Source organism: Cupressus sempervirens, chromosome 3, assembly GCF_028749045.1.
Source record: "Cupressus sempervirens isolate cs-2001-9-10 chromosome 3, ASM2874904v1, whole genome shotgun sequence".
Lineage (NCBI taxonomy): Eukaryota > Viridiplantae > Streptophyta > Pinopsida > Cupressales > Cupressaceae > Cupressus > Cupressus sempervirens.
The window spans coordinates 521,298,292-521,317,237 of NC_143120.1; the positions used below are offsets into that span (position 1 = coordinate 521,298,292).

Genomic DNA, 18,946 nt, shown 5'->3' on the forward strand with positions numbered 1-18,946 from the left:
CTAAACAACTTCCTTTCTAATATAGTTCCTTTAAAGCTCACAGTACATACTCAACATCAATCTCTTCTCTAATCAAATAAAAATTTGCATCCAAGTTTGTATAACCAAACATCACAATGCATATGACCGCATATCATTTCACTAATGATTACAACTAAGGAAACAATCTTTCCTTTATACCAAGTCTTAAAACAAGTATTAAGTTGGCCTTGAGGCTTTCTCAAATTACAATGATAGTATGTGACATCATTAAGTTATTACAATACATGTTACATTACAATTAAACTCTTTCAATAATAATTCTATCAAAATCAGCTCAAAGGAGAAAACACGCTAAACTGACTTCATAAGTCGGCTCAAACCGCATATCTGATTTCATCATATGGAACATAGCATCTTGAACATGTCTCTGACAATCCTCTAAATGCATTGAACATAATTCTATCTCAAACAAAATATACAACCAATTTACACGTGCTCGCTTTCTAGAAACTCTCTGAAAGATACCTCCATAAAACATCGCATATCTCTGTCATAACTACTTATCTCTTTCTATGCACTTAATTGTAGCATCTATACACATCACCGAATATATGTCTTAGAGCACACAACCCAAATCGTTGACCATTGACTGCATCAAATGCTCTACCTCTACATCTCTGAAAATCTTCATAGAATAAGGTATATGTTGACATCAATTACAAACCCCATCATGAATGCAACATATAAGCATTCAATCGTGTCTCCAACAATGCTAACATACTCTCCCATAGGATTACCATCAACATTCATGCTAACAAATATTGTGGCATAAAAATATGGGTCAAATTAGTAAGAAAGGCTCCAAAGCTTTTAAGTGTAAAAACAGACTAAGGAATTTAATTAATTGTTCCATTTTATTTTTTTTTGTGAATATTAACGAGTGAAGAATATAATTACCTTAATATATTGAAGTTTTGTTAGATTTTATGGGGATTTTAGATTTGGTTCACTGTAATGTTTTAGTATATTGATGTATCATTGAATATTATATTTTTTTAATCAATGATCTTGCTAGGAATTCATGGGTATTTTTCTTAGCTACAAATCTAAGGTCTCCACGAAGTTTAAAGAATTTAAATCTCTAGTTGATAACTACACATAGAAGAACATAATATTGTGAATATGTAATGGTGCAAAAATTTTCTATATATCTCATTTGATATTTTTTGTAGGGAATATGATAGTGGGACTTATGAGACAACTCCACAGAACCCTTAGTAGAATGGAGTTGAAAAGAATATAACATTGGTGTAGAGAATTACATGATATTTATATGACATCCTGCAATCTATTAAGAGGCTTTAGAGAAATGAATCTTGAATAAAATTTAAAGATATATAGTCTATGCATTTTTCATACTTCCTTTTTTTGTGAAAATAATTAAAAGAAACATATAATATTAAAATGAAATGTTCTAAGCTTTAACGAGAAATATGATATTGAATTGCTTTACTCACTTCCACCAAAATGTCTCAAAATGACATTATTTAAAATAATTTCTTCTAACAAAAGGGTTTTAAGTGTAAAATAAAGGGAAAGAGTAATTTGTAGAAGTTTTTTTGGATAAAAAGGAAAAATGAGTTTATTTTTAAATATCTTATTGTATATGCTAGAACTTTATATTTTATTTCAAGGGGTTTGTCTTAATATATATACTTAGAATTACAAACCAAAGTGAAGGGATTGTTTGATAGTGTTGAATGTTGGTCTATTAATAATGACCCATCTCCAATTAAGTGTGCTTGAACTATAGATCATTGTCATTTGATTCCATGGATAGAGTGGTTTAAATTGTATGTTTTGGCCATACCTAGCTTATATAGATACATATTTCATTGAGTGTTATATATGCATATGTTGACTTAAATTTTATTAGATACATAAGCCATTGTAAAATTCTATTTTGCATTTGAATTATGGAAACCATTTTTCAAAAATCATGTGAGAGAAAAATTTCCTTCTATGCTTTTGTACTCAAGAGGGCATTCTTCAAAATTACAAATTTAGATCTTGTTAGGCTTTTGAGCTTCTCACCATGAAAATTGAAAATTGTTAGTTTTTGTGTACTTGAAAAAGAAAGTTGTGAACTTCAAAGTCATTCATTTATTGTATTTTATTGGATTAATATTTTCTCATGAAAATGGAATGAAGTATAAACTATAATATGTCATGTATGCAATTTAATATGACCTCATCTTTCATGTCACTCCCATAATAAGTACTTATGTATGTGGCATTAGGAGTGAGGATTTTGGAGTTTGGATGGAATGGACTCTTATCATCATCTATTCGAATTCGAATTTATATGATATAGTAGGTAAGAGTTAAAGGGAACGTAACAATTAAAAATAAAATTAACGAGGTTACATTTAAAAGTTGACAAGATTAACTTGCAAGTTCAATTTTGAATGTCTGTATATGTCGTATGATAGTGAATGACATTAATTATGGTAGCCTATGGACTCTCTTCCTTATTTTATGTGTTAGATTGTAATTATGACATGCACTTGTAAATCTATTGTATGCATTGGTTGGTGTGTTCTTTTCTAATCTCATGTATGATATGTAGGGGTATTATGTTGCTTATGCTTGAGTTGGATGTGTCATACATGTTATGTTTGGTGTGGTACCTGGTTAATTGCCTCAAGTATATAGGGGTGGGCATAAGAGTTCTACTTGGTTGGATGGTTTTGATTAGCATTGGATAGATCCTCAACTGATGCTTGGGAAGTGTATAAATATTAATTCTTTTCTTGTAGCAACTAGATAAGTTTTGATCAAAATGTATAAATCTAGATGCTCGAGTCCTTATAAATAAAATTGTGTTTATTATTATGAAGTACACTTGTAAAAGATTGTAAATTTCATATATTTATCCATTATCCACTAATACATTTCTTTCTTAGACAAAAAATTATACCTTCAATCACGGAAACATTTAAATCATGACGATGGCTCTCATGAATACCTTACAAAATTTTAGTTGTCACAAATTAAATTGAAGTTTTAGGACATCATTACCTAGGCATCTCCAGCCCTCCATTTAATTTTTCTTGGATTTAATCTGTTGACTCTTTAAAGTTTTAAATTAATGAAAAAGGTATATCCATCAAAGAAGAAAAAAAAAAAAAGCAAATATAATATTTAGTACATTCAAGAATACTTAACCATGTTTTCGAGGCAAAGTCCATGTTGATATCAAATGATGCCGAGTTAAAATTTCCTACAATTGAAAAAACACAAGGAATACCTAACGATGAAACACGAAAATCAGCTTCTTTAGATGTAGGCCCTTAGTTATATAAAAGATTGTCTGATTGAATTTTAGACAAGAGAAGCTTCCCCGGTACATATTTTAAGTTGTTCGACGAAAATGCATTATATTTGACATGGCAGTCTGTGCAACAGAGTCTAATTAGAATTTTTTATTTAAAAATGGGGCGTCAATGCCTTCGTAAAGAGAATTACCCTCCGCATGATATAGCCAGTTACAGAAACGCTCAAAGCGACAGCCTGCATAGCATGCTGCCTATTTTCCTTGGTAACTTATTGACAGCACATATATTTCAACTTCTGTGTTTTCTTACGGGTTCTACATAAAGGTTAAGTTAAAAAAATTAAATTGAATAATTTGACGTGGATCCTGCCATACAATTCTGATCATATAACTAGAAGCACGTAATCCTTACAAAAATATCATGAACTGGGGTGTTCAGGGTTTGCCTATGCTTGGAGTTTAGGACATACGTCTCGATCTGCCTGTGCTGCTGAACCTGTTGGAACATGCCATTAAACTTCATAAAACATAGATAAAATGTTTGAAAGTCTAACATCAGTTGAAATTATGTCAATTTCACAGACTTACAAATTCCCGCATAACATGGCTGTTTAAAGGCTGTATCTTCATCGTGTGGTGGGGGTGGCTGACCATATATCATCTCACAACTCATATCCTCAAAATCTGTTTGTAGGAGTTCGTAATGTGAGAAAATTATGCTATTAGTCAATTATATATAATTCACTACAACAAGAAACAAAAAGTAATCGACTAAAGCCTCAAAACTACAGCCAGTGACACTGGTATCATATCTCTATTCTTGACAATAATTTGCAGTTATGATGAAATAGATTTCTGGGATAGCTTGCGAAATTCACACTAATGACTACTGGCTGATTCAAGGTCATGTAATTTTGAAGTGATGGCAGCCTTTGGGATAAAATTGGCTAATTAATAACAACGTAGTTGTTTTCTTTGCTGCAAATTGGAACTCAGTTTGATAACAAGATATGGATGGAATATTTTAAATTAGAGCATGGAATCAACTACTACAGGAGCAAAGGCAAGGGGAGCTCTGGCATGAAAGACAAATAGTCATTCTCCATTATTCTCTTTTTTATTTTTTATTTTTTTGTTCTGATTTGGTATTGTTTTTTATTGGCACCACTTGTGGTATTTTGTCATGATTTTGTGTGAGTCTGCAATTCTTTGTTTCTTTATGGCGTCCTTATGTTGGGCTCAATAACTTTTTTACATTGGATTTGTGGTTTTGCCTACGTTCATTCAAAATTGATGGTTTTTGGTGGTCTATGGATTCTTTCCCAATATGTGTGCACCTGTGAGCGGTTCAATCCAGCAAATTTGGAGGCAGCAATTTACAAAAGTGTCTGGTTCAATGACTTGTGGTAACAATGGGCCAAGGATGATTATTACTTATTGGAGATAGTGCAATATCCTTCAAAGAGGCTATTGTTTCCAGAAAGAAGATTGTTGTGGATGAAGGTGCTGAATTGTTTTCCTCAGGTTAATTAACTTACAAATTGAGCAACTTTTTGAAATGTACATGATCCTAATGAATAAATGCTTCTTGTTCTTGATAAAAAAAGACTTGAGCATACAGTCTATTGAAATTTTTTTATTTATCTCATACCCGAGCAAACATTCTTTTAATGATTGGTTGGTTTCCATTTAGGGTAATAATTTGAGTCTATATGTGATAATTTTGTCATATGATTCAGAAAACGACTTTTTTTGTTTTCCTTAAGGTCAACAGTATACTAAAGAGCATGATTTCTGAAGGTCTTTATTTAGGATTTTGCTTGGAATCCTATTCCTAATCCTGAGGATGTTGTTTTGAAGTTTTCTCCTAAGTGGTTTGAGATGAGTTATGTTCCTCCAAGTTTATTATTCTTGTCTCTGCAAGTTCTTAAGCCATGTGAAGTTATTAAGATAGAAGATAGAAGATCTTCTTTCCTCATAGAAATACAAGTTAATTGGTTTCTCATAGCCTAACATCAGTCTCCCTAACCTTATATTTGTTCCTTTACATGGCTCTATATATGCTTGTAAAATTAATGGCTTGGGAGGGCTAAATTCTTGTTTCTTATGTGCGAAGAGTCATTTGAGTACGAGCTGCTGTGTTTTAGATTAGAACTTGAAAGAAAAGTATGCTACCTTCATTAATGATGATTTTTAATATTGACAGTGATATGGATATATCTGGTGTTGGGTGGATATTTTGCAACTGACAGTTTTGTGAAAATCCAATCGCAAAAAAGGTAGACCGGCTGCAGTGTATGAGACCAAGTCTCTTCTACATTAAAGGGAAGGCTCCCCCTTCTCACCGTTCCAAGGTAAGCAAGAAGTTGAGAGATTTGTGAGGGGTGTTATCAATATTCTTTCCTCTTAGCTTTTAGGTAAGAATCCACTTACTCATGGAGCGAGTAATGGGCAAGATGAAATCTCTAACTACACTTCTATCTAATAGTTGAAAATGGTGATACTAATAAACCAACACCAACTCAAAGGCTGATTGAAAGTGTATCGATTTGCCTCTAGGTCCTGTTTAATCTATTCTATAAGAATAACCTCTACCATTGGGGTGCAAAGACTTTCAGAAGTAGGGAATCCAAACTATTTTTCATAAATTTGAGATGTTAACACAAGCTACAATCAAAGCTTCTAGTCTATGTTTTACCACGACCACTCCCAGTCAAAGCTTCACCTCTGATTGCTTCTTAACTCACTATGCTCTATTATTGAACACACAATAATAACATGAATCAAAGACAATAGACACAAATTACAATCAAAGTTTATAATTTTCTCTATCACAATTGCTTCTAATCAAAGCTTTGAATCCAATCACTTCTTTTATTCACTTTTCTCCCAAATTGGTACTACACAATCAAAATTATATTTGCACAAGTTTGGCAAAGCTTTCTTGCATACAACAAAAGATGATTTTTACAATGAGAGGGCACTCCTTTATATAGGCAAAGGAGTTAAGAAAAAAGTGGAGGAAAAAGTGGAAGCAACTCAACCAACTTTGACCCGATCAACTAGGTGAGAGAAGTTATTGGATTACATGTCATAAGGATATGCAATCAAATTATATGTAATTACATAATTTCATGCAATTCATTCTCTCCAACTAGAAACATGAAAGACACTTAAAGAAAATGTTGAGGTTGTTGATTCGGAATGAATCAATCCTATGGATTGTTGGAAAAGACCTTGTACTTGATGATGCAATCTCAGATGATCACAGGATTGAGAGTTCTTGTATTTTGTGCCACTATGTTCACCTTGATAACCATGGTGTTGTGTCTTTTGATAGCCTCTGACTCTCTTTGATGAATTGCCTGTTGTCATTTGAAAACTTGATCTATTCAAGATTTTTCTCATTTGAGTTATCAAGAATTCTCCTTTGTAGGCTGACACATTCTGGAGTTTCTAACACTTTGAAAACCTTCTCAATGGTGTCTAGATGTAAACTCGGAACAACTTTCTATTAGCACCTTTGTTTTATTTTTTTGACGTAAAGTGTTTGGTGCATTCCCACACAAACTTAGGTTCTCGGGTAACCATTGGGAAAATGGAGACCAAATGAATTACTGCTTCTTGAGGATCAAATCATATCTTCTTGACGCGATGTCTCTATTCTTTGAAGAAGATCTAACATATCTTGAAGAATGCACCACAACATGAAGATGAAAACATCTTCCAATGAGATTGGATCCATGAAAACTTTGGGATTTGAGTAACAATGACGAATCCATGAAAGATGAGTGTTCAAAGTATGGATTAGATACTTATGAAACACATATGATGGTTGGAAATGAACTGGAAAACATATGTATTTGGGCTAAATGGGCCAAAATCGGACTCTCAAGGGTAAATTGCATGTGAGCAAAGATGGGCTTTTGTGGGTATGGCCAAGAATGCAAGTTGGGATGCATATGGATGTGTGAAAATGACAAGGTTGGTGTTCAAAAGTGTGACCTTTTACAAAAATTGGGTTCTTTAGGTGTAATTATATGTAAAGTTATTTACATGTAATTATTACTTGATGTAAATATGTAATTAGGTTCGAAGGATGTAATTACATGTACATGAGAATGAAGAATGAGATTATATGTTAAGTGCGGATGGGGAATGAGATTACATATAAACGCATATGGAGAATGAGATGCAATGTGCTATGGCATGTAATGATGGATGTGGAATGAAACAATGCACTTGCATGAAAAAATGAAAAGTGGAATGAAGTGAAATGATCTTATGTTCTTGGGAAAGAACTCTTGCAACTTCTTTCAAAAGAAGAAAAACAAAACAACAAGCAAACAACCAATGAAACTAAACAAAAAACAAAAACATACCTTTGGTCTTTGACTCAAACACAACAAAAATAAAGTTGCTCTCTTATGCAAATTCGAATTTAGAATTTAGGGAAATTCTAAATACTCAAAAATGGAAGACCTCATCTTATTTAAAGAAAAATCGCACTTTACATGGAAAATCTTGGGACAAATGTACAAGGATGAATGAAAATAAGGAATTAAATAGCAAGGAACTGAAAACTTTAACTTATTTGGTGATCAAAGAGCCAAATGTGGAGGATTGATGGGTTTGAAGAAAAGTTCTCCAAATTCGAATCCACAAACAACTATATTGACTCCTTCAACTTTGCAAGTGATGGACATTAAAAAGCAATGAATGGACGTTTTTGCATAGATATGCCAAAAACGTGGTCTCTTACCTCCAATACACAAACTATTTTTGCTAAAAACGGAGTTTCAATCCATTTTTTATTAAAAAAATGGTCTCTTGCTATTATTACATGTAATGTTTTTGACAATGAGAGGCAAAAACGTGTTCATGGATGGAAAATACAAGGATGGAAACCTCAAAATGACTTCTATTTGAGCCAAAACATGGACAAAATGCTCCAAGAATGGATTTTTTCATCAAAACGTGGCTTCAAAATGTCAGAGAATGCATCATTTCTTACATGGATTTGGACAGCATATGCATGGGAATGCTTTAAAATGCAAAAATGACTAGTATCATAGATTTCAATCCATAAAATGGGTGGATCTGGAGATTTCTTGGCAAAACATGTTCATTGAGGGCAAGAACATAGACGTTTTGCTCTTGGAAGTCAAAATTGGGTTCTCAACTTGCAACATGTGTAGGAAAGGAAAATTTCACTCTTGGACTACATCTGCATGTTTTAAATTACACGCATTTGATGTCTAGATGCAATCGCATTCTAGGAAGAGCATTACATGTTTTAAAAATTTTCCAAACTATGCTTGTAATGCAAAATTGCAATGTTGGAGGGTTACTGCATATTTTAAAGAGGCCTTTAGATGCAAATTGCATTCTAGGAGACCCATTGCATGTATTAAAGAGGCCTTTAGATGCAAATCACATTCTAGGAAACCCATTGTATGTTTTAAATTACATGCATTTACATGTTTAAGTATTTCAAAATGCCTTTCTAGTGCAAAATTGTGGTCTCTAGAGGCATTTACATGTAAACATGTAAATGGGTTGAAAAATATGTATATGCGCAACTTAAGTGATCAATTAAGCACATGTCTAATTGATTTTTGAGGAAATATCACTTAATTGGATAAAAAATAACATTTACACTATAGAATTAACATATTATGTGCAATTAACTATAGAATTAACATATTATTGTCGCTTTAAGGGTTTTTGGCCCACTCTTTCAAAGCTCCATGCATGCATTTCGAAGCATTGGGATCTCCATATATTATGGCTACTATTGAGATCTTCCCTTTGGTCAAAGGTTTCTTCATTGTTTCTTTTGACAATTCTAAGGATAGGAAGGCCATTCTTTGTGATCAAGTCTTTTCTTGGGAGAATCGCTTTCCTTTGATGGTTAAACCATGGCATCCAGATTTTAACCCTCAAACTGAGTCTTTCTACAAAATCCCAACTTGGGTAAGGCTTCTTAATCTTCCTCTTCATTTTTGGGTGGATTTTGTTTTTAAGGATATTGGTAAAGCTTTAGGGGATTTCCGTTTGGTTGACTCCCAATCTTTTGAGTTTTTCCCTTCCACTCATGGTAGGATTCTGGTGGATATTATTGCTTCAAAGGGTCTAAATTATTCAAAGGGTTCTTGGACTCAGTCGCTAGATTGTGAGGGCCTCCCTTTTAGGTGTAAAAAATGTGTCAATACTGGACATATTGCTGCTAAGTGCGAGATTTGAAAATCAAGAAATAAATGACCCTCCTCTTGGTGGAAGGATGCATTACAGCAACATTATTCAGTAGTTAAAATTTCTGATCCGATGGATGAGATTTCTAGATCTGAAGAGTTGGGGGCTCCATCCTCTTTATTGGAAGTTATTCCTTCCGGTCCTTCTCAGATCGTGAATGCTTCTAATTCCAGGATGGATGCTCAAGTTTCTAATGGGGTTGATCCTTTGTCTATTGGTAGTCTTAGATCCTTTCAAAAGGAGGATGAGACTGTTGTTTCTGGTCAAGGTGTTAAACTTGGTGTTCTTGGTGCAGACTCTGGTCGAGGTAAATCTAGTAGTTTTGGTGTTGAGACCACTAATTCTAGACAAGGTAAGATGTCTTGTGCTACGATTGTTGGATCTGGTCACTGTCTATCTACTGGTGATGGTAATGTTTCTTCTTCTGGTTCTAGTTTTGGCACTTTTGGCTCTAGTGCTTGTACTTATGTTGCTATTGGAATTGGTAATCAAACTGTTGGTATTAGCTCCAGTCCGTTGGCAGAAGTGATGACAGCTGGTCCTTGTCAAAAGCTAGATGAGTTTCCCTCTATTTGGGATTCTCAAGTTTGGTAGTCTAAGGCTGTGATGGTGGAGGAGGGGTGGACGCCTGTTACAAGGAAAGGATCTAAAAAGGCCCTTCCTCAATTTGATATGAATTTACACTCCCACAAAAAGGGATGGAAAGGGAATTCTTAGCTCCCTTGCTAGTTGGCCAATTAAGAGTTCCTATTGGTTTCTTTTCTGGATTTTTTTGTTGTTGGTGCTGCTAGACATATAATTTTTTTTGTGGCAACATGCTTTTGGTTTTCAGATCTTACTTGGGGTATTTGGTCCCTGTATAACCTTTGTTTGGATCCCTGGGATGTTTGGGCTTCCTTTGAATATCTTTTGTGTCTATGATGTAAAGGGGTTTCGGATCCCCTCAAAACCTATTTTTACCTTAATCTAAAAAACATATTATGTGCAAATATCATTAAAAAAAGTAATATTTAATTTAGATGTTTTAAATAAAACATGAAGCAACTCAAAAATAAATCAAACTATATAGTTATTAAAGTCACTTAAGTAAAAATTTAAAAAAGCAACTCAACATAAAAATATAACATAAAGTTCACTATAGTCACTTAAGTGATAAAGAAACTTAAAAACATAATATAAAGTGAATTTATGTTATATTTTTCAAAAAGTGAATGTCAACATTAAAATATAACATGATATTTTAAATTATGCAATTGCATTTGGAGAGTCCACCTATTGGGCACTAAAATGGTCATATCTTTTGATTGCCAAGCCTGATTAGGCCCTAAGATATACTGAATCAAAGGGACAACCGAAAGAAAGGGTTTGAACAAAATCAAAAGACCAAAAACGAACAAAGACACATTCAAAAACGAGTAAAGGGCATTGAAGACTTTATAAATCAAGCATAGGCTTAAGGAAAAGAAAAATGAAAAAGACTTGACGAAAGCCTTCAGTAAAAGAGTTCATTATGTAGATTGGGGTTGATTGATTGATCAATGTCGGCCATTTCAATAATGATCTAAACTCAGAGAAAAACGGAACTAAGTTGAAAAAGTTTCATATTGTTACCTACAATTTGTGGTGACAAAATGCAGGACAATATATGGTTCAAAAATTGGAATGGAATTTGAAAGATGAACCCTCAAAATATTGTGTAAAATCAAAAAGATCATATCATTATTTAGACTAGTACTGACAAGAACGATAATATTGATGAGTGTCTTATTGAATCAAAACCTCCTTCATAGTTTGTTGATTTGAATAACAATAATAAAAGAGCTCTTGGCTGTGATGAAAAATCTAATCAAAGTCTAACAAAGCCAGACCTCTCATACAAAGCATTAATGAGTCTGGAGAAAAAGTTCATCGAGTTAAGTTCTAAAGGTGCAAAAATGCCTCTAGAAGGCATAACTTTGTGCCTTAGATTGATGGTATAGGGGTGAGTAATGTTGTCTCAAGTGGGCTAATGTGGTTGCCTTGTCTAGTAATGCAGAGAAATCTAATTCAAACAGTAGCAAAGTGTAAGAGCAATGATCTCCCCCACTATTTTGAAAGGATTTTTTAGGGGAGAAATAACCTTCAAAACAACATACTACTTTCTTCTCATTTTCCTCACTTCGATGATAATACTAAGTTGTAATGTAAGATTTCTTTGGTGAAGCTCAAATATGGTTGAATCTAGTGTTGATAAGAAAGGAAGTTGTACGTTTGAGTGGAAAAGAACCAAAAAACATCGTGCTAAATTTAAGAAGAAAAGAGTTCTGAAGGTCTTTATTTAGGAGTTTTGCTTGCCCTAAGGTCAACAGTATACTAAAGAGCATAATTTCTAAATGTCTTTATTTAGGAGTTTTACTTGGGATCCTATTCCTAACCCCGAGGATGTTGTTTTGAAGTCTTCTCCTAAGTTGTAGCATAGAAGAATGTGTGATGTAAACTTTGATAATATTGTTAAGATAAGTTCTACTTAGTCTATGAGAGATTTTTTTAGGTTGATAAAATCTGCTAATACCATGTGCAAGGAATGCAAGCTGGGAAAACAAACTAGAGCCACTTTGAGCAGTAAGAATCATTGTTCAAGTGGATTATCGGATCTTGTGCATACTAATTTGTGTGGTCTTACTAGAGTGAGAAGTTTACAAGGAGATAGATATTTCATGTTTCTGATTGATGATTATTCTAGCATGATGTGGGTTACTTTCTTGAAGGAAAAGTTTGGGGCTCTAGAAAAATTCAAAACTTTCAAGGCTATGGTCGAGACAGAGATAGGTTTGAAGCTAGAAGTGTCTAAGATCTGACAGAGGTGATGAATTCACTTCAGGTGAGTTCAATGCATTTTGTGAAGGACATGGGATAAGAAGACAGTAGTCTGCTTTGAGGACCACTCAGCAAAATGGAGTAGTGGAAAGGAAGAACAAAACCATTCTAGAAAGTGTTAGGAAGATGATGTTGGAAGGAAATGTTCCACATGTATATTGAAGAGAAGTTGTGAGTACTGCAGTTTACGCTCTTAACTGAGTGCGTATGAATTATGGCATGGTCATGTTCCTACTATTAAATGTTTCAAAACATTTGGAAGTAAATGTTATATCAAGAGGAATGAAGATCTAGGAAAGTTTGATGCTAGATGTGATGAGGAATATTTCTTCGTTATTATAACCAAAAGCAAGGCCTATCAATGTTATAATAATAGACTGAGTAAGATAGTTGAGAGTGCAAATGTCAAGGTTGATGAAATAAATAAGAGGCAATCTTGTCCGAGCCGAGTCATGGGTCAAAACCTGGCAAGGCAAGCAGCTGAGTTGTCAAAACTCGACAGAGTTGACTCTGCTTGCCAACTCGTCGGACTTGCCAACTCAGTGGATTTGCCTAACTCAAGGCGAGTTTCAGAACACTGAAAAATAAAGATAGAGGGATGATGACTCAGAGAGGAAAGGAAAGTTGTGAGTGAAATTGGCTTATATAATTATATTTCACTGAAATTTAATATCTAGATCATGTCAATGTATCCACCCAGAATTAGGAAAACAAACGAAAGTATTAGTGCCATTTAGAGATCATCATTGAGGGTAGCTAGCATTCCGTGGCAGAACAGTGATGATTTTTCTTTTTCACACATTTCTCCAAGACCTTTTCAATTCTTAAAGGCTTCACTTTTATGTGACATTGAGCAGAATCTGATTATGCTAATGATACTTCTTAGAAACTAACAAATCTGTGTGCCCATTCTAAGTTTAGCCTGAAGGTTTTAGGCAAGAGGAGGTGAGGCACATGTGTTGCATAAAGCTTGGCTTCTTTTCTGTCAAGATGAAGACTGAGGCACAGGGATAATCCAAGCATGCTGTTTTATTTTACAAATGTCAAAGATAAATTCTATTCCAAGTCAGGATTATGTCTCCATCTCCATACTACTTACATTCTTTGGGTGACCATGTATGTATACTGTATAGTATAGCATCACCCTTTATTTCCTTAACATGCCCTGATTTAAAATGGCACCAATGTACCTGTATTGAAATCTTCATCTCTTTAAGTATTTTGTTTTTTGTTTATCTTTGACATGTGCACCTAAGTTACATGCCTTGATTATTTTTTAAAATATGAAATTCAATTGGCTTCAGAAGTGCAATAACACAACGTTGTTGGCTTATTGCCTGTTTGGGCCTGGAGTTGGGATTGATCATATATACTTCAGGAAGAATGCAGGGATTTCTGTGTTTTGTAAAAGGTCCTACATTATATCTGAAATAAGGTTTACCTAAGTGTGATACAACAAGAATTGATATTCCCGTGTGATAACGTGTTCACCCGTGTGATAACGTGTTCAGGTTTTTCTCTGTATGACGGCCTTTCTAGCAATCTCAGATCAGATATATTCATGGCTGGAACCTCCTGCAGTATCGGGTTTCTCCTTTTTGACATGTGGTCTGTTCCTAAAACCTATGGTTGGTCTTGCATGGCTGTTGAAATTGGAGATGGGTTAATTTGAAGTTTATTTCGTATCAAAGAAGCTGTTACTCTATAAATAATATTGTAAAAGATTATTTTGCACTTGTAAATCTGAGGTCTTGCAGATGCATATTTGTGAGAATTAGAAACTGTCAAAATGGGTAGTAATGGCTTATGGATTCAATAATTAAGAGGTTTACATTTTTTTAGAACGGTGTCGAGAGGAAAAAAGTAAGTATTCTCTTGCAATCAACAAGAAATCCATAAGGACAGATGGTTGCTATACATTAATTGGGTATCTCCTTTTGCTAATTAATTTGAAAAATTAATGGCAGGTGCCAGAAACACATACAATTAGAAATAGTTCAAATATAAGAAAAGAAAAGAAGAGAAATGATATACATACTTGGAGTCATGGTGAGGGGGAGGCCAAATTCATTGGTGAAGAAATCTTGAGTGGGAAGCTTGCACATGTTCACACACATGCCGACACATCCACTATTCTCTAAATACCTGCTTAAATCCAAAATCACCTTTACTTGTCAGGCTTTCAGGATTTCTAACAACTATTTTTCATTATTAGAAAATAGGTGATTTTTTTTAGATTAGTGTATTTAGTATAATGGTCTCATAGTACCGTCCCATTTTTGGAGGTTTTACTCTAATGCACATTTACTTCAGTTGTCCTCTACATGCTTTAAATTCACAAAAAGATAAGTGTTGAATGGCATAGGTACCTGCATTTTTTGATATGCACTCCACTCTTTTGCCTGACACCATTTACCTCTACCTCGATCACCTATTAATTTTTTAAAATGTAATTTACATGTAAGCAACTCAATTCATTATCGCATGTAATTGTAAATTATGGAATACGGTTCTTGCAAGAAAAGAGACTTTTAAGAAAGGGATGTAATTTCAAACTAAAAAATAAAGTGTTTATTTGAAAATTGAAAAACAAATTGGCATTCTTTCCAGTATCCGTTGGTAGAACACAGAAAAATGTTGCTGGACCAGTTGGAGATCATTTTTCAGATTTGGAGAAGAAATATACAGACTAATAACAGTGTCAAAGATGAGATTAAGGAAATAGTATACTAGGTCACCACCATAATAGTTTTCTCAATTAGATTGGAAAGACAAGGTTTGGCTATGATTGTGTGGATGATCAGGTTATAAATGCAAACTGATCTACAAATCTCCTATTTATAATTTGGGTTATATAGTATGTACTACTATTTTTGAGAACTCTAACTACAGTGGCAGTAAAGGGTTAATGTAATAGTGCAAAGATTAAAAAAAAATTTAAAAAAATAAATAAAAGTACAATCAACATACATTGGAAAAATATATCTTATAAAAAAAGAATGTAAATACTATATATAAATATGAATATAAAAAATATAAATGTCAACAAAATCAAGTAAAAATTAAAGTAAATACATACTGATGAAATTGGACAATGCAAATTAAGAGCATCTGTAATTAAATCTATGGATGGACATAGATAACTTAAATAAGACAAATCAAACTTAATCAAGTACATTCAAATTTTTTGAGGTGTGAAACTCGAAAAAAAAAAAATTGTACTGAAAACTATGTATTATTTAACAATAAAGATTACCTTTTTATCGTAAACAGCCAAAGCCTAGATTAATTATTATTATTTGTGAAATTTATTAATATTATGTATTAAGCTTGTGTACACTCAAACCCAAGATCTCCCACATGAGAGGCTCACAAGTTACCATTGTGTTGTAGGCTCGTCTTATGCATACACATTTTTTAACAGAATGTTGTAAACACAAATTCTTATATATATATCTATAGTGAAGTACATATTTTATTTACTATATTATTTATCAAAATATGTAGTAAAATAACTCTTCTAATCAAAATAGAGCAAATGTAAATTAATAAAAATAATCTCAGAATAATTCTATGTGAGGCTAACATAATATATATAAAAGATGTTACTAATATAATGAACTATATAGCTGGACCTCATCTTCAGATTTGATCGTATTTTTACACCAACACATCTCCTTTGTCATTCTAATGCTTACCCTTCTCCCACTCTTCTTATCACTCTACTACCCCTATCTCTCCATAGCAAGCCTCCTTATCTTCTCATGCTTGTCCGCCTCCTTATCACTACGGATTTGTAAGCTCTTTATCCCTCCATGTCTCCTTATCTCTTTATCAATCAAGGCACTCCTTATCACTCCACCAACCCCTTATCATTCCTCTCTCCCTCCATATTGTTCTTTCTCTCCCTACCATTTGTATCTCCCCTCATGTCTCATGTGTATTTGTCCATGGCGACACATCCAAACACCTTATCTCTCATGTTCCAATCATCCTTTGTTCCATCAATAATGCTGCCACACTTTTTTTGACCAATAGCTCCTTCATTCTTTTCCATTGTGTCAATAAACATACTTGGAAATACCTTGTATGTGCACATCTGACTTGTCTTCCATTTTCATACCATAGACCTCCACAAAGCGGGTGCTTATCCTCTATTTTAAACAATATATCTTGCAAGTGGCTCAAACCATCAACCGCCATTTTGACATGACTAGCAACGAATGTTGTGCTTGTGTCCTATTTTTAGCCAGTGTCTAAGGACGAGTTGTTAGCCCATCATTGCAACTGTTGTGGGATAATGTAATGGATAGGGGGTCTTAGTTGACTGAGATGGTGGCTAGGTCTTACTCCATTGGTCAAGAATGTTCAGGTTTGTGATTTTTTTTGAGTTACATCGACACACTTACTTTTTATGGTAAGTGTTTGTGTAAGTCAATGTTTCTATCTTTAGCAAGGCACTTGGATAGTTGCTAGCAGTAAGGAGTTGTGGTGCCATTGATAGAGTTTCCAATTTGGGATTTACTAATTATAGCGAGTAAAATTATGGTCAAATTTATTTCTGGCAGGGGTACCCGAACTCATGGTATGCACAGTAATTATCTCATTTGTCAATTGGATCAGTTTTAGGGACTTACTATGTATAGTAAATCAGTGGATGTTAGAAAGGGACTCTTACTATTTTCAGCAAGGCAGTTGGATGTACAATGGATACTATGGTCAACTTCCAGGTCCAGTCAAAATAAAGAAATAACAAGTATCTTGAAGTCATGACATTTTAATTATTGATAAAGTAATACTTTGTTAATAATTAATTAAAAAGTGCACATCATTAAATGATATTTCACTTTATTATTAAAACAGAATTATTTAATGATTATAAAGTCACATTATAATGTGTATATGAAGAATAATGTGAAGTGTCAATTTAAAGGCAGATATAAGTGATTATTAAAATGACTTTCTATTATTTTGTTGTGCATCTAATGGAGGGAAATATAATAAAGTATTATATTTCAAACTTGGAACAAAAGCCCATATGATAATTTATATGGAGTGTAAGTTTGAAGCTGCAGGCTCAATTGGTATTTTGGATTTATAAATACCTTGAAAGTGAGATGGGCTTTTTCATGATTTTTGCATTTTGTTTTGTACAAGGGTTTCAAATTTTGAGTTCGATGAATTGTAAATTCTTCCAAGTGTTTTCGCACTTTGAATTGGTGAGACTATCTAGCGAATTGTGCTTGCAATGGTCTTCTTCAGAGACCATAATTGTGCTATGAATTTTGATCAATTTGCAAGATAGTTTCAGTGTTTTGTTTCAGCAGTAGGTTGACAGCCACATCTTGAGAGCTATGTTTGAAGCTTCTACTGGTTTCCACAGGTAGAGAGGAAAATTCCAGTGGCAGCGATAGTTATCAAAGGGATTGCAGCTATTAATTTAGAGCAGGTGTTTCACCTATAGGGCTCAATTTTGTTCATAAGGGTTCTAACTTCTACATTACTATTCCCAGCATCCATGTCAACTTGGAGAAGTTATTTGGTGAACAGAGTTAATGTTTAGGGTATTTCAGCAATATATTCAGTCATTTCTAGATTTTTTAATAAATTCTAAAGCATAGTTTGTGTTTGGATATTATATATTCCTTTCATTGTAATGATTGCATGTTAATTTTGAGGGGAAATAAGATCTGAAAGGAAGTTGTTGAATTGTAATTTGTTATTTTGTAGCTTTGTGATTTGAATTACATGCACTGGTATATGTATGAAATTCAAAACCATTCAAATACAAACAAAGAGTGGATTTAAACAAATTCAGAAATCAGAATTTAAAGATTGCATGGAAACTATTTAACATGTTGAAAGGCCAGAATTGATTTTCAGATTTAGAACCTACAAGGGTTCTTATAGTGGTCTCTGTTGGGTGGATATTTTGCAACTAACAGTTTTGGATAAAAATCTAGTCGCAAAATGGGATGACCAGCCACAGAGTGTGAGAGAGAGTCTCTCCTACCTTAAAGGGAAGGCTCCCCCTTCTCACCGTTCCTTGAATCAACTCAAGGTAAGTAAGAAGTTGAGAGATTTTATAAAATGGGTGTTACCAATATCTTTCTTCTTAACTTTCAAGAAAGAATCCACTTACTCCTAGAGTGAGTAATGGGCAGGGTGAATCTCTAACTATACTTCTATCAAGAGCTGGCAACAATGATACCAATAAACCTTCACTAACTCAAAGGCTAGCTAAAAATATACCAGTTTGGCTCTAAGTCCGGTCGTACTTCTATATGGAAAAGCTTTACAATTAGGGTACAAAGACTCCTAAAAGTAAGAATACTTAACTATTTTGCGAATTAAGAAGAAAATATAAGCTACAGACAAAGCTTCTAGCTATACACTTTCACAATTGCTCCTAGTCAAAGCTCTGGCTTCAATTGCTTCTTAACTCTTTTCTATTCAATTCACAAGATACAACTACCAATAACACAACATAACAAGAATCAAAGACAACTTGGATGA

The 18,946-nt window shown here is 33.7% G+C and overlaps 1 protein-coding gene across 2 annotated transcripts in view; it reads right to left on the reverse strand.

Annotated features, from left to right (window-relative positions):
* Positions 1–3,440: 3,440 nt before the first annotated feature.
* LOC149567471 (beta-carotene isomerase D27) overlaps positions 3,441–18,946 on the reverse strand; it is a 98,349-nt gene continuing 82,843 nt past the window's right edge. For both annotated transcript variants that reach the window (XM_089820657.1, XM_089820658.1), the window contains 4 exons: positions 14,800–14,861; positions 14,469–14,575; positions 3,908–4,003; positions 3,441–3,815 (listed from right to left, as the gene is read on the reverse strand). In XM_089820657.1, coding sequence (XP_089676783.1) covers positions 3,766–3,815; positions 3,908–4,003; positions 14,469–14,575; positions 14,800–14,861 — 315 coding nt within the window. In that variant the 3' untranslated portion in view covers positions 3,441–3,765. The remainder of the gene's footprint in view (positions 3,816–3,907; positions 4,004–14,468; positions 14,576–14,799; positions 14,862–18,946) is intronic.